The 24,266-nt window shown below is 34.3% G+C and overlaps 1 protein-coding gene across 1 annotated transcript in view; it reads left to right on the top strand.

Moving 5' to 3' along the window:
• LOC129220615 (importin-4-like) overlaps positions 1-21,990 on the top strand; it is a 53,855-nt gene extending 31,865 nt beyond the window's left edge. Inside the window, exons 12-18 of the mRNA XM_054855045.1 lie at positions 734-924; positions 1,331-1,498; positions 3,275-3,486; positions 4,153-4,285; positions 13,942-14,046; positions 19,258-19,327; positions 21,821-21,990. Of these exons, the coding sequence (XP_054711020.1) occupies positions 734-924; positions 1,331-1,498; positions 3,275-3,486; positions 4,153-4,285; positions 13,942-14,046; positions 19,258-19,327; positions 21,821-21,948 (1,007 nt within the window). The 3' untranslated portion in view covers positions 21,949-21,990. The remainder of the gene's footprint in view (positions 1-733; positions 925-1,330; positions 1,499-3,274; positions 3,487-4,152; positions 4,286-13,941; positions 14,047-19,257; positions 19,328-21,820) is intronic.
• The last annotated feature ends 2,276 nt before the right edge of the window (positions 21,991-24,266 follow it).

The raw sequence follows: 24,266 nt of genomic DNA, 5'->3' as shown, positions 1-24,266 counted from the left end.
TGGCAATTATTTTCAACTCTTCCTATATGTATATTAGCTGATAACAAGCACACTCATCTTTTTGTCACACCCATACGAAAATTTCTATCCAGTTGCATCCAAGTTGATTTAAGCCAACATATTCACAACATTTAATGCTTACCAAACTTACCTAACATTTAGTTCATAAAGATTTTAATAAAATTAATTTTTCTTATTATTCATACATGTTTAGGTTGCGATACATTTCTGCAGTCAAAGGACTTTCTTTTGGGAAAAATCTAAGCAAAATTCTGTAAAATTTGAATTACCCAAATACAAGGATTATTTTCAAAGTGTTAACAATCACATTAGCTATTGTAACTATGAAATATTGTCACTTTAAATTAATAGTAGTAGCTCTAAAAATGTTACGTCCAAAATTCTTTTATAACCATTGTTTTATCAATAATTGGGAAAAATAGTCATGGAATTAATAAATAAGCAAATAGTGCAATAAAACTTACGGGGTGTGGGGGAGTTTTCTAAAATTTAGCATGAGAGTATGTTATATGCTGTTAGTGGAATTTATAAGATTTGATTTATGTATTTACTAAGTTGGTAACGTGCCATAATGGACAAAAATTGATAGTTTATTTGTTTTTTCATGTAACAAGGTCTACTATTAATAAAATGGATTATTTTTTTATGCATGTGTGTTCATTGTAATTATTGTGTGTTCTTACAAAGGCTTTGTTCTTTACATTGTATTTAGCTCTAGAAGAAAAACTTGCAACTCTGATGCCAAAGATGTTTACACTTGCCCGAGAAGACACTGAGCATACAGTTGTCATTTCTTGTCTTGAAAACTTGCAACTTCTTGTTGATAAAGTAAAGCAAATTACTCTGTACGGTGGAAATATAGATGCAATTAGTTCATTAATCAAAGACGTGTTTAAGAATAAGGTAAATCTTTCACACCTGTTTCCTATCTTCTTGAAACAAATTGTCCAAAGGGTTTCTGCATAGTGGCAGTTATGCAATTTGAAATAAAATATAAAATGCTTGCCATAATCTCTTTTTTTTTCTGCCTAATAACTTTGAAATGTATCTCTAAGTGTAACAAAATTGACTATGTGTAAATAAGATCCTAATAATCAAGCTCAATTGTATTTTCTATTTTTATTTATATCAATTTTTGCCCTTTTTTTTCCTTAAAAAATTTAAAGTATATAATAGTTTCACAGAAAGTAATTGAGAAAGAAAAGAATAGCTGGCATTAAATGCTAAACTTTCATTGGTAGACATTTCTGCTGCTCCAAATAAAAGTTTCTAAAAGATCCTAATTTTTTTTTTTTTTTTTTTTTTTCAGTTGGCTTGTCAAGACGAAGACGGTGATGAAGATGATCAGGAAGCCGAGTATGATAGCATGGTTATGGAATATGCAGGGGAGTTAATTGCTTCGCTTATTAAAGTTGTACCCTGGCAACAGTTTGCTCCGTACTTGGCGGGTTTGATGCCTCTCCTTTTGGCAAGAACGGTATGTTAAATTTTACTGATGCTTTTGGTGTGAAATCATGATTATTTACTGTTAAATATTCTGTGTAATTAAAAGTATACATTCACAGAAGGAAAAATTTTTAGTTTAAAAATTTGAATATTGAGTGACACTTGTTATCAGTATTCTCAATTTTTAAATTTGTTCCATAATTAGCTCTTGTTTCAATTTGTGTTTGTCCCAAAAACAATTTCAATGTCTCCTAATACAGACTCCTGATTATCCGCGGAATAGGGTGGCACGCTAACCGCAGATAAACAAATCCGAAAATCAAGTAAAAGTCATGCTAGTGTATCCAATAGCTTAAATAGATCAGTAAACTATGTTGACATGTAAACTATAGCTAAAACTATAACAGGGCACAGTACATAAAAATGTTTAAGAAATTTTTTTAAAAAGGATCATTGCTTATTATTGCAAATGGATTACACACATATTTGAGCAAATCATGCAAGCACAGGGTTTGTATGCTCCTTCAAAACTCCTCCAATACTCCTTCATTCAGGATTTTTTTTGAAGGGCCCTTCAAATTCTTTCATTTTGGTTTTATTTCCTTCAAAACGCCTTCTTTTTTGGTTCGAAACTACATAATCTTCCGCTATGACAGTAACTTAAAATCCTTCAATCGACAACTTAACTTCGTCACAAGGGCGAAGGTATAAGGGTGTTTTTATTGCAGTAGTTTCATATATTTATTTTTTCATTAAGATGTGATTTCAAATCGATCTCAGAAGTCATAAAAGTTAAAGGTGAAAATATTATTAGATGATTAAGACATTACATAAGTGAAGTGAAACATGTTCAAATGGTGCTTTGCTGTTTTTTCAAGTTTTATTATTATTGCTTTTCCCTCCACCACACTCTTAGCAGCAAAAATCAGTTTGTCTAGTTTTTATTTAAATATTAAAAAATACATAAATAGATATACCATAATAACTGATTGTGTTAAAAAAATGATTGTTTTGTAAGTTGCAGTTATGATATTGTAAGAAGGGTCATCCAGAAATGATGTCATGCCTTGAGAAGGAGACAGTCTCATGAAATTGTGACAAGGGAAAGAGAGACGGGGACAAAAAGCGACAGCACAGTAAATGACAATATGTTTATGAAAAATATGACATGTGGCAAGAGGAGGAGTAAGGTGAAGTGTGACACTTTGTGATAAAGATAGCAGATTAACTGCAACAGATCAAACTAGTTTACGTCAAAAATGCATAGGGGAGGTGAGATGTATTTTTCAATACTGAGCAGGTCACTTATTTACGAACTAGTCACGTTTCAGGAGACTTGGAAAGGTCTAGGAAAGGAAAGGGAAGAAAAAAATAGGAATGTCTAAAAATTGATTTTGCTTTTAAGTCAAAATGTGTGCATTTATCTACATTCAGTTTATCATTGGCAAAAAAAAAAAAAAAATTTGTAAGTTTGATAAGCTAGGGATAATTGGGAGTTTACTGTGCATTTCTTTTCTTGAAACAAGGAGTTGTGCATTAAAGTATTGCATTAGTTTTAGACTATTAGTATAACAAATAAATTTGTGCCATCAAAAATTATGAGTGACATTTTTGCTACATAGTAACTCTAACTGAATATTTATGTGTATTTTACTGTAGAGAATATATTTATTCTGAACTACAGTTGTAATATCCTTGACATAGCATTTAGGTTTTTAAAATAAAAAAAAACCTCCTTATTGCTTGCTTTTCAAAGATAATGAACAGGTTTGAAGCTGATACACATTTATTTCTCTTTTTCTATCAGAAAAAAGCCTGCACAACATCTGAAAAATCTTTTGCTGTGGGCACGCTTGCTGACATCGTCAGCTCTATGGAGCCTGGATCTGTTCAACCTTTCTTAGTTCACTTGCAACCTGTTTTTCTCAGTGGTATGAAAGATGAAAATGAAGAAGTGAGAAGTAATGCAGTCTATGGTCTTGGTGTGCTGATCCAAAATGCTGGATCTTTAGTTTTCGAGTATCCTTTCTCATTTTATAAAACTTGCAAGCAAACTTTTACTTACTCATTACTTTTAATACAGTGAAACCTGTCTATAATGATATGGGACCTCAAGATAATATTGTTGTAGCTAGGTTTAGACAGTTAGAACATTTGTGCAAATCCCCCCCCCCCTCAATATTACATATACACGTTACATAATGTATTGAGTTTTATTTGGAAAGCTGAACTTGATCTAAGTAATTCAAAGTTTGTTTCATTATAAATGTCCTGAAAATTTTAGTCCTGATCAACATTAGAAATCTCTTTTTCGTGTATGTTTTTCCCTCTCCCTTTTTTGAACAAAGCTATTTTTTAATGATGAGGTAAGATGTCAAAGTTTTAAATAAACATCAAAAGAAACGCGTAATATCGGGAAAAAAAAATGAATTACTGAAAAATTCAAAATTTGCCATAGCAACCATCTTATATTCCCAGTACAGCTCCATACAAAAATGTAAATAGTGTGTGGGGATGGAGATAGGGAGAGAAAGTAAAAAACTTCAAATCCAATTTTCTCAGATGCATTTAGTCATCATGTACCATGTTCTTCCATTAATGTCTTCAGTTGCGTTTTATGTGGTTTTTGTTAATCAATTTCTTTTCACTTTGAAGTAGTCATTGCATATAATCTTTAACTACTAGTCAATATTCACTATATTTGCAAGCATTGTCCAACATTATTGCTAGTGAGCAAGATGCCCGCACAAAAGACAACATTTGTGGTGCTGTTGCAAGATTGATAAAAAGCAATCCTTCTGGTGTACCATTGAAAGAAGTAAGATTTTTGTTATACTTTCTATTTTTGAGTTTGTAGATCATTTTTCGGTGCAATTTCTTTAAAATTTAAATTTGCAGATTTACACTCAACTTCAATTTTTAGGTATTCAACTTTAAGACTCAACTTCAATTCTTGAGAAAGTATTTGCTATTATGTTTTCTAAGCCTTGCACATGCTGTATGTTGTAGAGTACTCTAAAGTGAAATCTAAAGGGCGTAATTGCTTAGGGGAACATTTATTTATATTTTGTTTGAAAGCATAAAAGAAATGAATTATTAAGTGAAGGAATATAAATGACATAATTAGTAAATAAATACATTAGTAGCTTTATAAATGATTGAATAAGTAAAAAAAATGAACCATTAAACTTTGCCCCGCATGCACTTAACTTATGGTACAACAAATTTATTTTATAATAAAAATTAACTTAATATTAAATTAATAAACCCTGCACCAAATATTAGTAAGTCATAATCAATATTTAATATGAAAAGAACTTTATTTCATAACACTGAAAATAATTTTTGACTTAAAGCAAAATATTTCAATTTTTAAAACTGCTTGTATTATCACATGCTTTGATCTCCAGTAGTAACTTGTTCTCGACTGAATAAGACTACATGTGTTACTACATAGTTAAAATATTCCCAAAGCAGAGTAAATGTTTCACCACTTTATCCCACATTCCCCTACATATGTGATAAACATACATAAATTAGGATTTTGTCCGATTGTATCCGTGGTGTGCACAGAAATTTTTGGGCCGCCTACATACTGTTTACTCCTATGTCTCTACATATAATTCAAGCTGGGCCAACAGGTGTCTCCTCCCCCCCCCTCCCCCCGGGCAAACCCCTGATTGTAACGCCTCATCCACATTCTTGCACGAGACAGTGCGAGATTAAGAATGTGGAGGGAGCTCTTTCTTGCCTCACCTCTGATAGAATTAGCGCTACTGTCACTCCTCTTTACTTACCATTTATTTAACTTCGTTTACATTCAGTTAAAACGCCGCACTGTTGCATCACATGACATTGTCGGCAATCCCACTCTTTTCGCTCGTTAGAGGGCGACACCTGTATTAGACTATTATTCAGATTAGCACACGTGCTTAGCCATGATTGGTTGCTGTGTTTTGCATGCATATGGGAAGCATCTGACAACTTTCATCTCCCATCATGCATCGATATGTTAATTTGGTTTTGAGATATAAGCGGATGTTTCCTTACTGAGCACTCACTCTCTGACTCACTTTTCTCGCGCGAGGTAGCGAGATGCTACTCACTACCAGTTAGGCTGCTTAGCCATTTTTTTAATAAACCTTGAGCATGTGCTAGTTAGCCATATTAGATTTAAGTCGGCCATATTAGATTTAAGCTCGGTCTTGTTAGTTATCTGGTGAGCAGCCATGTTTAAATAATTCAGTGGTCTTTATACATATTTTTGTTTTTTAGTTGTTTTTAATGTTCTAGTTTGAAATGTTATTGTTTTAAAAAGTGTTTCGTTCATCAATGAACTTCCAACCACTGAACACTGCAAAATATTGACTAAAGCATTTTAGATGTCTATAGCATCGGCTAAGACAACAACATTATCATGTTCTCGCATCATGGCGTCTCCGTTTTCTGGTGGTAAACTCAACACAAATCAAAGGAATCTCTCCCGCCATGATAGTGCCGCCATCCGTTCGCCCGTGGAATTTGCTTTGTTTTCATTTTTAGCAAGCATAGCTCAATGCTTCGTTTTTCGCTGCTCGTTATGGCTGGTAATATTTAATAATGCATGGGCGAGTTGCATATTATTTTCTGCTTTTTATTTAATTTTATAATTAACTATGAAATGCTAGTGTTATAAGTTTTATTTTAGTACATTTATATGAAATACTCAAGGTTGCAAAACTCAAAAAATATTAAGGATACTTAATCAGGGTTGGTACGCTCCTTCAAAACTCCTCCAATACTCCTTCATTTGGGAAAATTTTTTGAAGGGCCCTTCAAACTCCTTCATTTTGGATTGAACTCCTTCAAAACTCCTTCTTTTTTAGTTCAAGACTACATAGTCTTCCTCTGTGACAGTAACTTAAAATAACTTTGATCGACAACTTAACTTTGTCACAAGGGCACTGTATGCGTGAAATGTGCAGGCCCACATCGTGTGGCCCTATGTACCAGGGATAAAAATCTCCCCCCCCCCCCCCACTTGTTGCTTATGTGGGGGAAATCATACCGCGAATTATTCTAAGTGCCCCAGACGGCCATTCAAAATTCAAAGCAAATGACACGAACAATGGGTTTGCTGACCAAATCCCCAGAAATAGAGGTCCAAATGTACCACGGAACTCCAGAAATCAGGGAGCTCGTGTCTCCCATGTAGATCAACCTCCCCCCTCTCAATGGGGTGACTTACAAAGAACTTTGTACCTGAGAAGGGGCCTAGGGAATGATGGTACCAATAACCAGTGGACTGGTAATAATCAACCCACTACTATTAACTCAAATAACTTGCAGAATAAAACATTGGATACTCTTACTCTAACTCTCCAAGCTTTAATTGGAGAATTGGCTAACATGAGAAACCAGCCCCATTATGGGTAATCTGTCTAACTTCAAAATCTGTTCATGGAACTGCAATGGCATCATGGATAGAAAGAAAACTAAAATTTCGGAACTCAATTTTTTCTTAAGCACTTACAATCCTGACATTCTATGTTTACAAGAAACTAAATTAAAAAATTCAGATTTTCTTTTCATCCCAAATTATCAAATAGTTAGGAATGACAGACTGACCAATAATGGGGGTGGTACCTCCATCCTCATCCACAAGGGTATTGATTTCAATGTTTCGTCGATTCCTACCAGTTCCTTCGAAGCTACGAATGTCAACATTTGTTTGCGTGAACTGAAAATTCTCATATCCTCAATTTATATTCCACCTGCAAATGCGCTTGTTATTGATGAGATCAAGAAAATTCTGGACTTTTCTGATAAATGCATTATGATGGGGGACTTCAATGCCAGGCATAGCACTTGGAGTGCAGGTAGCAATAACAGGTTGGGCAGATTAATTAAGAAACTTATTGAGTCAAGCTACAATTACACTCATTATGTCCCAAATCGAGCTACTAAATTTCACGCTAACAGAATCTGCTCAACCATAGACTTTTGAATTGGGTCTGGGATCAGTTGGGACTTTGTTGTTACCTCCTTTAGCGAACTTAGATCGGATCACAACCCAGTGATGCTAGAATTTAATATACAACATGACCTTTCCTTACAGCCCAAAGTGGTTAAATCAATTAACTGGCTCGAGTTCCAGTGTTCGCTAGAAGAACTTACCATTAATCCACCTCACATGAGGAATGTGCACGACATTAACACTGCTATTTCGTTCATAAATGATAAATTAACGAAGCTAAAGAAAAGGCTACATTTGTCAAGCGTATTCATAAAAAAGCTCGTATTTTGCCTGACTATATTGTTCAGACCATCAAACTCAAAAGGTGCTATCACGCACTATGGAACTCCACTTTTTATCCCCCCTACAAAACTACCTTGAATTACTTGAATAATAAAGTTAAGAAACTCATAGCCAACTTTAATGATAGGAAATGGAACAGTTATTTGCATTCGGTCTCTCAGGAGGACAACTCTATTTTTAAGGTCACCAGGCACTTCAACAAAAAGAAGTCTATCATCCCTCCCCTCCACGGTCAGAGTGGACTCACCTACACTGATGCTGAAAAAGCGGAAGCAATTGCTTGCTCCCTTGAAACCCAATTCACGCACAGCATAAACAATTATAATGACAACTTCATTGACTTTGTGGAGGAGCAAAATTCTGCACATTTTGATAATGCTTTTTCCATTCCTCCTCCCAGGATAACTCCCTCAGAAGTAAAGGAAGTTATCAAAAATCTTAAGAACAAAAAATCCCCAGGGGAGGACAACGTTTCCAACCTGGTGATCAAAAACTTCCCTGAGAATCTCATTCTGTGTATTGTACAAATTTTTAACTTGTGCATCTTATTTAGCTACTTCCCAGATGTATTGAAAATGCGATTGTGGCTCCCATTCACAAGTCTGGCTCCGCCCCTAATTTTCCTCAGAACTATCGACCAATCAGCTTATGCTGCTCACTCTCAAAATTTTTTGAAAAGATCCTTAACAAAAGGATCATTGCACACCTTGAAAATAATAATCTCATGCCAGATTTTCAGTTCGGCTTTCGGTCGAAACACTCAACCCAACACCAATTACTCAGAGTTGTCAATTATATTTCCAAAGGCTTTCGTGATGGGGAGCGCACGATCGGATTGTTTCTCGACATTAGTAAAGCCTTCGACAAAATTTGGCACGAAGGCTTGTACTTTAAACTAATCAAATTGAATTTCTCTGCACACATGATTAAGATAATTAAGTCTTATCTTACGAAAAGGACCTTCCAAGTTAGAGTGGGGAAGTCCCTCTCCTCGAAAAAACCTGTTCTTGCAGGTGCCCCACAAGGCAGTTCCATTTCACCGACTCTGTATAATATCTATACGTATGATGTACCCACCCATCCATGCACGTTCATCTCTATGTTCACCGACGATACTGCTATTTTGGCCACAAATTCTAACTCCATTGACGCTTACAACCGGATTAACGAGCACATTGACTCACTCCAGCGTTGGTTTACATATTGGAGGTTTGATGTTAACACCAATAAGACTAAAGCCATTTTCTTTGCCAAAGGAAAATGCACTTCTGGAATTCCTCCCCCCCTTAAGCTTTATGGGGATACCATTCTTTACTCAGACTCTGTCAAGTACCTGGGTATTACCCTCGACATCTCCCTGCGCTTTCATACGCACGCATCAAATATTTTGAAGGATTCGCAGACCTCATTTATCACGAATTACCCACTTCTCAAAAATCCTTCTTTGTCACTGAACAATAAACGACTTATCTACCTATCCCTAATCCGACCCAAGCTTCTCTACGCTATTGAAGTTTGGGGATGTGCCGCTAAGACGCATATTCTTAAGCTTCAATTGTTTCAAAATAGAGTACTAAGAGCAATGACTGATCTCCCAATTTTATCAGAAACAGCACATTCCATAAAGACCTTGCAATTGAACCAATTTCCACGTTTATTGTCACATCTGCTACTAATTTCTTTACGAAATTATACCCTCATCAAAACCCAGAAATTGCAAATCAAATTGACTATATCTCCAACAATATTCAAAGGTCAAATCCAAGTAACACAATGATACTTAACTATGCAACCATTAACTTCAATCGCCGCACAGCGGCGCGACGATCGGGAGCGGCTTTCTCCTTCCTCCCGCCTTGACCAATGAGAGCATTTTCCCACTGCTGATTGCTCCAATGAGCATTCTCCCCCTTTTACGATCTTAATTTGTTTATTATGATTATTGATACTGATGTGCTGGGCACTTTGTCGAATGTCTCTGCACTTTCCTCCTGGCTTTTGCCTTCTCTTGACGGTTTGTTTCTTTAACATGGGCCTAACCCGTGCTTTGATGATTCTTAAATATTGAACTACTCAGTTTAATATTATAAATTAAATCCTTGAAGTTCCTATCTGAGACCAGGTAAAAGAGGTATCCCCTCTACTCCTAATGTTAGATTTTTAATTTAAACTTTCACAAAAAGTGAAAGAATCACTTAATTTGAAAAAAAAAAAAAATCATTAAAAATACGTTTTTGCATCATGCAGAATCAATCCTTTTTCGATGTAAACATTGCATCACGTTGTGACGTCATGTGTGCGATCGGTTGCAATAACTCAGTCAAGTGAATGAACTTTTGGGTGAACCGAGTCACCAGTTCATTGTATCTTATAACCGTGAGAGTTTTTTTTTTGATTGAGTTACTTTTTGATTGGCAACATATCTTTAACTTTCTTGCATTGGCAACACATCTTGTGTTTTGCATATTCTTAATTTGAAAGCCATGTGAAGACTTTAAATACTTCGAGCGATCTTTTTCGCTCTCTCTCTCACCTCACATAGCCGCAATGTGTTGTACGTGATTTCGTGATGTCTGCCAGTGCTCTTTACTCCTGGCAGGGCGTTATACAACGTGATGTCAATTTTAAAGTTATAAAACGCCTTTAGGCCTATTTTTGTGTATTACGGTAATGCCTTATATTCCTTGGAATCAGCATGTTCGTAAACTTAATGTTTCGTCGTATATTAGCGGCTAATATTTGTTTATTTTTCTAAATGTTTTTAAATATCAATGAAGATGTTGTTCCTCAACTTTAGAAATCCTTTGAGGATAATAAATACAGATTTTCCATGAGGAAAAATGCTTCACGTGTTTTTCTTTTTCTCCAACTTCAGGCTGTGGACATTTTTTTTGCAAGTTCACTTCTACTAGCGGTGTAGTAAGTCTAAATTTCACTACACTTAATGCTCACACGTAATGACGCCCGCCTGCGGCGGGCGCGCCATTCGAATGAAGTCACAAGGGCAAAGGTATAAAGGTGATGAAGGGGTGAAAATATTATTAAATGACTAAGACATTTCAAAATTGAAGTAAACCATTGTTTTTGTTTTTTGCTCATTCTATCAACTTGAGCAGGGCTCATAGTCCTCCTATACTTCCTATATTTTCACAATTTGTCAGATATTCTCCTATATTTCCTATATTTTCTCACTAACTCCTTTTTTTTTTTTTTTTGTCAGATGCTAAATGCTACCCAAAAATGCAAAAATCATTCATCCATTTTTTTTCTAATTTCTCCTCTGCACTTTGCGCTCTTACATCTTTCATGTTGCCACATGTTTTACCCTTCTGTTTGATTATTTTTATGAAACATACAAAATATAGATGGCTTTACTTGTAACTTTTAACTTGTTTTCAATAAATTCTTTTTCTTTTAATGAGTTTACTTTGAAATTTTAATAGTATAACATGTTAGCTTTAAGTGTACTGCTGTAAAGATTTTTAAAGCTTTTCATTTTGTCACATATAATCTTACATGTAGTTCAAATGACCGATTGTAGTTCAAACGTTTGTTTTTGAAAATGCCCTGTACAGATTTTGGTACCAATTCAACTTTGAGTACTTCAAATTTTTCAAAGCTTGTAGCTTGCTGATAAAATGCAACTATCTTTATGAAATAAGTGTGATTTTATAGGATTTTGTCTGTTGTTTTAAAATATATATCCATAGAAAAACATTTCAATATTTTTCCATTTTGTGTGTAGGTTTTCCAAAAATTTCAAAAAACCGTCCTCATCTCAGAAAAATTTTTTCGGCTCATTTTTTTCTATCTACTCGGTTACGGTTACAAATTGCATAGGATAATGGATGGTTCTATGCTCCACTTGGGCTTTTCGAACATCCCTTTCGTTTTGGCAGATTAGGTCAAATTCAAACTTGATACATGTGTATACATATATTTATACACACGCATTAACTGCAAGTTATGGATAATGTCATTAGAGTGAGCGACAGGTAATTGCATCGACCACTTTAATGAATCAATTTCTCAAAAAAGAAATGAAATCCAGTTTTAACTTTTGAAAATTGCAGAATATTTGAATCAAACACACCGCTTAAATGAAACAAGCGTGTGAGACTGACCATTTCTCTTTCTCTCCGAGAAAAGTGATGCATTAGAGCAGTCTTTTTTCTTTGACTTTGTTTGGTAAAATAAGTTTTTTTTTGTTTTTCTGTAAATAGTGAAACAAAGGGGAGGCAGAGTATTGCACACTTTTTGTAACGATTGTCTCGAGACATGGAGTCGACGGGACTTTTCATCGTTAGTGTTAGCATTGAAACGATGAGGTACCAATACCAAAGACTACGGGTAGATTGATGACATTGAAAAAAGAATGTTTAAATTAATTATTACCTAGTTTTAGCAACCAAAAAGAGATGCATTTTTCGAAGCACATAAGTTAAAATCTAAACTTTGTATTTGCTTTTTCATACTGTTTTGTGATTAAATTCTTAAAATAATCAGAGAATGGATATTTTGGGTGTGAGGTATACTTCTGATGACACCTCGTAAGTTCTCTGAAATTGTATGTAGAATTCCATGTTTAAAAAAAAAAAAAAAAAACATGCACAATTTTGCTTAATTGAATTAAAATTGTCTTAAACAAACATGATTCATTTTAGCGACGGTGCATACAAAAATTCATTTGCTCTCACATCTGTGACTCATGCAAAATAGAATTATATTGATACTGGCGCTCTGTGTTTTTATACAGTGCTCCAAACATATTTGATGCTACACTTTTTCGAAATTCCTATATATTTTTCTTCAAAACTCCTATATTTTTCCTTTTAAACTCCTATATTTTTTCATTTTAAACTCATATATTTTGCTATCAAACTCCTATATTTTTCCTTTCAAACTCCTATTTATTTTTTCCCACTTGCTATGAGCCCTGCTTCAGTGACTAAATATTGTACTTTTGACTGATGGAAACAACCCCATTAGATTGGTGTGTATCTTTCATGATTTGAGAATTCTAACTAATTTTGTGTTTCGATAGATAGAGAGAAAGATAGCATTGAGAACAAAAGCAAGAAAATTTAATCTTCCCTGAAAATTTATTAAGTCAGTTTAAAATTCAAATAAAAACTATAAAACCTTAATAATTCGAAACTTTAAAAAAAAATCTACATGAATCTGGGAGAAATTGAAAAAATGCTGATTTGCCCCTTTGTTTTAACCCCTCCCAAGAAAAACTCCTGAGTGTGCCACTGTTCTACTCTCATATTTTCATTTTCTGTTTAATTGCATTATTACGTTTACAAATTTACCAAAGTCCAAAAAATTTCTTCCATCTCTTTCTTTCCTTCTTGGTGTGGTAAATATGCACACACATTGGGCAAAAGCTGCAGCTACTTTGTGGTCCATTTTGTAAACAAAGTGGATTTGGCATTGACAGTTGAAAAGTGCGGGAATGCTCGTGACGCCTTTGCGCCCAAAACACTCGCCCGAGAGTATGTACGCCTCTCTTATTCTGTGCTCCCCTCTCCAATCTCTCGGCCGTAAGAAAAACCTCTCGTGCTCTTGAGGGAGAATGTGGAGCTGGCCTAATAAGTTGCAAATATATGGTAAGCCCAAAGTGGCTTTGAAATCTGTAAAAGAATACATTTTTGAAGTGAAATTTTTTTCTAGATTTAATGTTTATATCTTGCTATGGTACAATATAAAACTACTTAATTTTTAACTTAGGAGATGTAGTGCTGTCAAAATGTTGGTGCTCTGGGTCCCTGCCTCATGTGCCCATGTCTTAGCAGTCATGTGTCCCCAGTTTGCAAAATTTCGTTTCAACGGTTGATGGAAGAGTTATGACGTCAATCCGAATCGGAGGGATTACATGCAGAAACTCAAAAAATCCTCTTAATTTGGCCCTACTTATGGATGAAAAAATTGCTTCTGTTAAATCTTTTCACCTACAAAATCGTTGCATTGAGAAAAAGTTTTCCATGTGTTCCTGACTCGCATGTTTTCAATTTTTATTGCTACTTGTGCATAAACTGTGTAATGTCTTAGAATTAAGTGCATTATAAAAGCAATATTTGAATTTCTTAAAATCATTTTTTTCTGTTCATAAGAAACATTCACAGACCAAAATGGATTTATTTCTCATTTTCCCTTTTTTGTGCAATCTATAGGTGTTTCCAGCGTTGATCCACTCTCTTCCCCTGCAGGAAGATTTAGAAGAAAATTCTACAGTTTTTGAATGTTTGTCATTTTTGCATAGCATAAGAGCAGAAGAAGTAAGTTTATAATTTTGTGTGAATCTTTTGAATGCACTCTTTTAATGATTTGATGCTGTTATTTTAAGCAACCTTAAGAAAATTTTTCATTGAAAATTTGATTTAATACTGCATGTGTTAAAAATGACAGCTTATCCCTTTGGGAACCCATAAGCTCTGAAGAAGAATATTAAAGTTTGCAGTGTTTTCTATTTTTTCAAAAAGCAGTTAGTGTATCACATTTTGTATCTCATTTTCCTGCTTAAATGACAGCTGAAGGTTTAATTTACCTTAAAAAGTAGCATTCTTCTCAAATTTAAGAAGAATAAATAAATTGGGATAACACAGGGTTAACCAATATATATTGTCACCTCAGAGCAATAGTAAGACATTTCAATCACAGGAATAACAGTAAGGTATCCTATTGTTGCTTTGAGGGGAAGATAAAGTATTGCCCATACAATGACGAGGATTATATGAAAATAACCAAAAACTTGTCAAGATTTGGAATTATGATGCTAATACAATTGCATTATTTTTTAAATGGTGACAAAACAAAGAAAGCTGTTTGGAGGGGGGGGGGGGGGGGTCTTGATATTGTTTAGGACGGATTTCCCTCTTGACAAAATTGCCGAGATTAAGAACAGAACTAAAAGGAAATTTGATGATCTTCCATCAGTTTTTGCTTTGGAGAAGTGAACGAAATAAGAAAAAGAGGTGTTCGAAAATATGTTTTAATCATTCTCCCATTCCTTAACCATGCATTTACATCTTCCCTTACTCTCCCACAAGCTCTAAGCTTTCCGCCCCAACCATACTCTTTTTTTTTTTCGTAGCTCGGTTACTGCCAACTAAATGATTGATTATAGGCCTCAAAGTTCGTTACTATTTTCATGAGTTTTGGAATTTGTCCCGGTTTGTCTTTATTTGAAAACTTAGTATTTTTTCTAGCATTTTAAATCATTAACTTTTTTCATGCTTTATTTATTTTTTATTTTATTTATCAATTTATTCAAAAAAAAAAAAAAAAACATCTTACTAAGGTTATCTGAAGAAGAAACTCTTAAAATAATTGTACAAAATAATCACCATCCTTTCATATATCCAAAGAAGGGATTCTAACAAATATCTTCAATAAAAAAATGAGCCTAGTTTTTTGAGCAATCACGATTGCTTATTGTTCTCATTTGACCGTTTTTGGTGTCCGTGCCTTTTTCAACTTGGACCAGAAGCCTATGAAGCACCACCGCCCACCGTCCTCTGCTGGCGGGCGGTGCGGCTGCTCCGGTTTTGAGCTATCCGCTTCTCCTGGTCGGAGGCGTCCATGTCCTACACACACGCACATTCACACACATACACACACACGACTTCACACACATACGCCAACGTGCATACACGCAGGTCTACGCACACACACAACTAATGCACACGTAACCGCCCAGGAGGAGAGGCAAGCTTGGGGGTGGGGGGACAGGTGCCGTTTCTAGAAACAATAACTCCAATGAGTAGGGTCCTGCCTCAGTTTGTGATTGAGAAAAACAAAATTTGAATTCAAAATTTCAGAATTCAAATTAATTTTTTTTTTTATAGCAATCATGATTGCTTATTGTTCTCATTTGACCGTTTTTGGTGTCCGTGCCTTTTTCAACTTGGACCAGAAGCCTATGAAGCACCACCGCCCACCGTCCTCTGCTGGCGGGCGGCGCGGCTGCTCCGGTTTTGAGCTATCCGCTTCTCCTGGTCGGAGGCGTCCATGTCCTACACACACGCACGTTCACACACATACGCCAACGTGCATACACGCAGGTCTACGCACACACACAACTAATGCACACGTAACCGCCCAGGAGGAGAGGCAAGCTTGGGGGGGGGGGGGGGACAGGAGCCGTTTCTAGAAACAATAACTCCAATGAGTAGTGTCCTGCCTCAGTTTGTGATTGAGAAAAACAAAATTTGAATTCAAAATTTCAGAATTCAAATTAATTTTTTTTTTTTTTTATAGCAATCATGATTGCTTATTGTTCTCATTTGACCGTTTTTGGTGTCCGTGCCTTTTTCAACTTGGACCAGGAGCCTATGAAGCACCACCGCCCACCGTCCTCTGCTGGCGGGCGGCGCGGCTGCTCTGGTTTTGAACTACCCGTTTCTCCTGGTCGGAGGCGTCCATGTCCTACACACACGCACGTTCACACACATACACACACACGACTTCACGCACATAAGCCAACGTGCATACACGCAGGTCTACGCACACACACAACTAATGCACACGTAACCGCCCAGGAGGAGAGGCAAGCTTGGGGGGGGGGGGGGGACAGGAGCCGTTTCTAGAAACAATAACTCCAATGAGTAGGGTCCCCCTACTTCGCCCAAATTCTATGCTTTAGAAATCCCTAAAATAAGAAAATTTTGTGGAATTTGAAAAGTTAATTTTACATATATTCAGTCAGTATCGATATGTAAAGGAATTGATGAAAAGTGTTGCTATATTAATAAATTTTAAAGACATGTTTTGGATTTTTCTGATTGTAATGATTTTCAAACAAATACTGTTTTTCCTTGATTTTGTTCATTAAAAGCAGTGAGTGTCTTATATCACGACTGCATATTAAATTTTAATGAATTTCATCAAAATCATGTTATGTGTTAAAAAGCTTGTCCAATATTTTATTCACTTGAACCAATGCTGAAATTTTCATTCTTTGATTGATGTTACACACTTCATCGTTTTTTACTAGAAAACAATTTCATTGTTTTTTTTTAACCCCCGACACCCAAAGGAAAAGGGGATAAGTTTGACGTGTGTGTATCTGTGTGTCTGTCTATGGCACTCTAGCGCCTAAACAGATGGACCGATTTTGAAAAAATAAAATTTATTCAAAAGTAGAGTTGAGAGTGTTCTTAGCTAGCAGGGTTCGTACGCTCCGGGAAAACCTGGAATTGTCAGGGAAAATGAAAGTTAAAAATGTCAGGGAATTTTTCAAATTTGCCCCCCAATTTTTTTTTTTTTTTTTTTTCCAATTTTTTCCCAGGGAATTTTGTTTCATGAGATCTATAGTTCCTTTTTATCTATTTTTCCTAAATTGTAAAAATTTTGAGGCAAAATGAAACTGGCAATTAAAAAAGTGCGACCCAAAATAAACTTTCGCAGCTGCCATTTTTGACCCTCAAGAAAATAATTCCTCGGGTGAATAAGAATTATGCACAAACTCAACAGGGAAGTGGACAATTTACTGCTTCGGAAGCACAAGCCTGAAAATGGGGGTGGATGATCTGGGAAAATCATTTTTTTAAATCAGGGTCTTCTAAGTTACGTATGAAACGTAAGGCACGATCCTTAAGTGCCAAAGTTTCCAAAAGCAAAGCATAATTGGATGTTTTCTTTAACTGCAAATTAATGAAAGTATCACAAAATGTGCTGAAAACCGTTTTTTTATTATTATTTTAAATAATTTTCTTGAGAAATGAAAAATTTTGTTCTTAAAACTTAATTTTATCTTCATTTCATTGGATGCAATTTGTGGTAAAAACCTTTCAACTGAATTGTAGTTTCATGAAGATTTATTATTTTTAATTTGTTTTCATGCTATAAATTCAAAAAATTACTTCTTATTTTTGGGCGCAGTCGCCATATTTGGTCATTCCCAAGATGGAAGTACACAAGACTTTTTAAGTGCTGAAGTTCCCGAAAAAGGCATTGGATGTTTATTGCTATGCAAACTATTGAAAACAATGCAAAATGTGCCCTTTTTTCGGATAATTTATAATTATTTTCTTGAAAAATGTGAAAATTTATCTTCAGAACATTTTTTTTTATTCTAATTGAGACCCTTATGGGCTAAAAACTAACTATTTTGACTTAACTGTAGTTTTTTAAGGATTTATAATTACTTTTATGCTACAAATTCAAAAATCTACTTATTATCTTAAGTTTTTCACTTACTCGCCATATTTGGTCGTTTGCATGATGGAAGTAGACATAAACTTCCAAAAACAGAATTGGATGTTCATCTCTAGGTAAACTATTGAAAGTAACATAAAATGTGCAGCAAATTATGAATTTTTAAAAATTAATTATTTTCTAGAAAAGAAAAATTTTAATGGAAGCATTCTTTAATTAGCAAAAGAGAAAAAAAAGATTATTGGCATTGGCCTATAATCGGCGGATGTTGATTTTTGTTATTATGCATTTTCTGGTATGGCGATCAATGCAACAAGTTAATCATATTTATACTGGAAAATAGCTTTGTATTTTGCTCAATATGTTTTGTGTTACATGCTAATAAGAAAATTAAAACAATTTTGAACAAAGTGTTTAAAAAAAATTAATTTGGGAAAGAAAAAAAAAAGATTTTTTTTTTTTTAATCTAAGGAGAAAAATTTCAGTTCTTCCGCATTGCTACTTTTAACAATTTTAATTATTTTGAAAATATTGCTATTTAAACTTAATTTTGAATGGAGCGAGTAACCTGGAATATTTTAATAAACAACCTGGAAAAGTCAGGGTATTTTTTTTAACCACAAGTGTATGAACCCTGGCTAGGTTGCATCTTTGGATGACATTAATTAATGAATATATTAATTAAAAACCTCTAAAAAGTTTTTTTTTTTTTTTTGCAGTGAAAACCTAGTTAAAAATTTTTAAATTTAATTAAAAAAATTCTGCGTCAGATAGATTGTGTTTGTAACTTCCATGTTTCATAGAATTCGAAGTATAACGTTTTTTCAAAGCCGATTTCAATAACGGCTAAGCCTTTATTCACACGATTGATAACCAAATTAATTGTTGGCCGACAAGAAAATAAAACGCAATGATTTACAATTTTTATCTGTTGCCAGTTTCTATTTAATAGCAAATAAAATACCTGATATTGATTTTTAATAATATAAGGCTTTTAAACGGATTTTCAATTTTCCATCTTGATTCTACAGTTGCAACTCAGTCGGGGGTTTTTTAATTTTATTGTTGCTTGTTATTTATCTGTTGCTTGGTTTTGATGATTATCAATGAAATGATTGTTACTGAAGCATAACAGGTAGACTCATTTATAATGTATGTTTTTATCAAATAGTTGAGATTCATATTTCATTCTTCTTCTTCAACTGCTCTATAGATTTCAAACTTGAATATTTTGGATCAAATGCATTAGAATTATTTATATTTTAATTTCTTTTGATAATTGCTAAGTTACAAATTCTGTACGTTTATTTCTTAATTTATTTTTATTCTAGTTCTTTCAAAATTTACCTCATGTTGTGAAAGTTTTATGTGAAGCTTTAAGTAGCAGTAAACTTAATGAAAGTAAGTTTTTGTTGAAAATTGGTATTTTGGTTATATTTTAATTGTTAGCTTTTGTTTATATCTATTTTATTGTCACAAAAAAAAGAGCCATGTTCTATATCTTCTTCGTTAATGTTATCAGAGTTACTGTATTTAACATGCTGACTGGAAACTAAAAATGTTAAGCTAAAATTGTCATCCATTTAAATTGAAACTAATTTGTTCAAAACTAATATTTGCAGCTGTAAATTGAAAAGTATCCATTGAAGGAAAATGTTTGCATTTGTGGGTGTTTCAAGGCAATCTGTCGAATTATTATTGATAGTTTTAGAAAATTAAGGAAACATCTTACATATAAATACATAGAAAAAGTTGCATTATTTTCCCTCTCTTCTGTGCAATTTTTTTTATTCATATTTTTTGTAGACCCTCGTTTTATGCTGTTTTGATTGTACACAGTTTAAGATTTAACACCCCTTATTTTATTTTACGCGGATGAGTTTTGTTTTTGCGTGATGCGGCAATACAAATAGATAAACATTTTCCCCTCTCTCAAATTCCAAACTCCATAGATTGCAGATTACTCGGAATAAACTGCATTTTGGCATGCTAATAATCGAGCTGGGGATACTGGAGATATTTATTGTAATTGGTTCCAGAGCTCTTTCCAGAAGTTTTTTTCCCAATGGCTGGCAGCAAGAAAAAGCGACAAAGAACGAAATAGCAATAACAAACACAATGCACAGAACAAGGAACAATACAGTGAAATATCAGTTGCCAATACGCTCTCTTGCCTCCCGATGATGTTCGAATAGTCTGTCTGGAACGCTGTGTGCAGGTGGTGAATGTCCATTTCTTGATTTGATTTACAAAGAGGACAATTGGGACTCTCGACAATCGTGAAGATGCTTTGACAAATAGTCATGGCCAGTTAAAAGTCAAACCATGTACATGCAAGTCTATGGGTGCTACAAGTTTATGCAGTACCCATATGGTATTTTCAGAAGTTAAGTTATTAAACTTACACACATCAGAACTCACTGGAAGAAGAGCTTTTAGGAGTGACAAAGGAAAAAAAACCAACAAGGATACTAACATTGATGACACACTACCAAAATGTTCACATTGAAAATTTGAGCCATTCCTTGACAATAGCAAATGATCTTTCTGATTTGTTAGGGAAGGAATGGAAATGATGCAAGGGATCATGGGAAAGACTGTCATAGCCAGCTCCCAGATTATTAACACTAAATTAATTTATGTTTTCTTTATACATGTTGTGCATATATTGTCGCCTCAGAACAACAGTAGGATATCTTTCTATTGTTTGAAAGCAGATGTCTTAGGGTTGCTCTGAGACGATGATATATCAAAATAAGTACACATTAAACTTATTATAAATTTAGTCATGACTAGAATTTTCCGTGGAACGTAACCCCCACGTAAAACGAGGATTTACTTGACTGCAAAAAATAATTTACCTGCTTAAAATTAATCATTGCATTGACATTCAGTTGTAACATTATGTATTATATTCTTGAAGATATAAATTGTTTCTCTAAGAAAAAGAAAAAATATTTTCATATCATTACATAATAGATTTGATTGCTGAACGTTTGACTATATGATGTAATGAAAAGGGGCCATTCTCTGGAAAAAGAGGGATGTATGTCCCACACTAAACAGCTATATTTTAATTTCAAACAACATGAAATGCTGCTGTCATAAATGCCTTCTTTGTGAAAGATAGTCAAACCACAGCAAAACGGAGAGGAAGTAACTGATGAATTAAGTCTACTAGCTCAATATTATTTCATGTTAAAGATGTACTAAAAGTTAAATATTATTATTTTTTAGTTTTATTAATTTGTTTTATTTATTTTTTAATATCGATATTCACAAATTGTGCATGATCTGCTTGAGGATAAATTAACTCATTGATGTTAATAGTAACTAGCAAAAAAAAATTGTACATGTTTCCATTTTAACAGTTTTTAGTAGAATTGGTTTGTACTTGCCAATGGAAATGCAAAAGAGTTGAACCAATGTCAAATATCATAAAAATGCAAATAAAGTCCTATATGTTTCCAGATGCAAAAAGCTTTTATGGTGTATTCGTCAAATAACCCTAAAAACACTAAAAAAATAATTACTTTTCTTGAAAGATGAAATATAAAAGCATCTGTTAAATTCAGTAACTGAAATGTCACTTGAAGCCATGTTAAATTTTAACTGTAAAAAACCTTTTTTCTTCATTTAAACTAAATTCAGCTTCAAAACAATTTTAGTAAGTCAAAAAAAAAAATTAACAATTTCAAGGTTGCTGTTAAAACCAAAAAAAAAAAAAACTATTGCACTCGAAAACATTGCTTTAATCGTTCAATATGGTTAAAGATTATAATTGTATGTTGTTGGTCAAGTACATTGACTTAAATGCGAAATTATTTTTTAATTCAAAAAAGGAAAAATGAGTTTATTTCAAATAATTTTGTATAACATATTTTTATTGTGTAGGTACAGTTCATACAGCAACATCTTTACTGAAAAACTTATGCTCTGAATTTCCTCAACAAATGGACTCTTTAAAAAGCTCTTTCCCTCAAGAAAGTATTGAAATTATTGAAAAAGTTAAATCCATATAGCATTTATGTAAAAAGATATTAAATAAATTCTTCATTTCATAATGTCTTGCTTTTCTTGAAAATCTGAGATTTGTCTTGTATATAAAATATCTAGAACAGCGGTTCCCAACCCATGGGCACCCCTGCTAGGCACTGTAGCGCTGCAGGGAGTGGGTAACAGAGCGTGTAAATTGGAGAAGAAATGAATGGAGCAATATTCTTTTTTCTGACGATTCCCGTTCTTCTCTTCATCCTGATAGTGGCGTATTTCATCTAGAGGGAACGTGGCACTAGAAACAATCCAGCGTTCTTGCATGAAAGTGTCTGATTTGGTGGTGGTGGTGAGATGGTACATGCTGGCATCTCCAATGATAGGCGCACCGCTCTGCTCGTCATTCTACGAATGCCCCCCCCCCCCCCGGTCATCAAACTAGAGGTGAGATCCTCAGACCTATTGTACTCCCTTACCCTGCAGCAATTGGAAGCTACTTCATGTTAATGGACAACAACTGCAGACCATATCATTCTAACGATGAGCGATTTTCTTTTGGAGGATGGAATCTACGAATGGAATGGCCAACGTGTTCTCCAGATATGAACCCAATAGAACATGTTTGGGACATTCTAGGCGATGAGTTACTGGACGTCTACCACCTATACAAACTCTCGGAAAACTGGAAAGAGCTCTTCAGGAGGAGTGGAGCAGAATACCCCAGCCCCTCATTAATAGCCTCATTGATTCCATGCCTCAGAGGTGTTTTACACTGCTGACTGTCCAGGGTTACCATAACCCCTACTAGAAGCGATTTTCATTTAAGGAAACCCCAGTTTTTATTTGTTTTTCTCATATGACAAAGTAAGTTTTTTTTCCTTTTGTTCCCAAAAGTTTTTTTTTTTTTTTTTTTGTAATTTTTCTGCCAAACGAATGTAATTTTTGTCTCACATAGTTTACTACATCTGTTGATAACGTATCAAGTTTACTACATCTGTTGATCATTGTTGCCAGATGGTCAAATCCAGATTTCCCCAATTCCCTTCCAACTTTTCCCCAAAAAAGGATGTTTTCTATCAAAATTCCCCAAATTCAAAAATTATTTCCCCACTAATATTTTCATAAAATGAATAGACTTCCTCCGATATTTTTGTCTCTTAAAAAAAATGTTTTTTCCCCAAATAGCCAAATTTTCTTATAAAATTCCCCACTTTTTTTTTTCTTCCCATTTTCGTTTTTTTTTTTTTTTTTTAATCTTTTTTTTTACCTTTACTATTGATAAAGCTGAAAGTCTCTGTCCAGGATTCTTCCTCTGTCAGAATCTATGTCAGGATCTCTGTGACGTGCATAGCACCTAGACCATTCGACCGATTTTCATGAAATTTGGCAAAGAATTAGCTTGTAGCATGGGGATGTGCACCTTTAAGCGATTTTTTGAAAATTCGATTTTGTTCTTTTGCTATTCCAATTTTAAGAACATTTTCCCAAGCAAAATTAATAAGATGGACAACTAAATTACCAGGTTATCATAATGTGGAACCGTAACGTGGGCAAGCCAATTGGCGAGAAATTCATCATGCATTATTTGTAAATATGCAGGTGAACCAAAATACCTCTTAATTTTCTACTACGGGCAAAGCCGTGCGGGTGCCACTAGTCATAAATACAAGTGCCTGACCGAGAGATAAGAAATAACCAAATATTTTTTTTCTGCTCGCATTTACTACTCTGCTTCTGTATGTACATTTAAACTATGATTTTTGTATGTATATTTATCCAAGAACATTCTTTATCACACTTATTTTTGCCTGTTTCACGTGTCAATTAGTTTCACACGCAGAACTATTAATGAGAATTCCGTAGCGTAATATTCCACATAATGCGAAATGCGAATTCCATAAAGTTGAGCAAAGCTAAACCAACGCTGTTTGATACAAACAATGTAACTACTAGATGTCAAGATGCGAATTTAAATACGAAAAGAAAAACCCCAGGTTCCCCCCGCCCCCAAGAAAAAAATTTTCCCCCAAAGAATTCCCCTCAAAACCCATTTCCCGAGAGAGCACCAGATTTCCCCAAAATGGGGAAATTTCCCCCAATCTGGCAACACTGCTGTTGATAACGTATCAATCATCCAAAAAGTTCTCCAGGTGCAAGATCAACCCAAAACCTCAATATCCTTTAATTGCTTTGAGCAGTATATATGAATGCCTCAATTGCCAAACTGATTAATTCCACTTTTTGAAAAATTCCTCATTTCTGCTTTAATAGTGCTTTATCAATGCTTAACATGTGAATTTATAATAAAGTTTTGGTTCAATACATTTCTACCATCTTCATAACTATT

Source organism: Uloborus diversus, chromosome 4 (assembly GCF_026930045.1).
Source record: "Uloborus diversus isolate 005 chromosome 4, Udiv.v.3.1, whole genome shotgun sequence".
Taxonomy (NCBI): Eukaryota; Metazoa; Arthropoda; class Arachnida; order Araneae; family Uloboridae; genus Uloborus; species Uloborus diversus.
The sequence above is the reverse complement of the archived record's forward strand: the minus strand, read 5'-3'. Positions and strand labels throughout refer to the sequence as shown.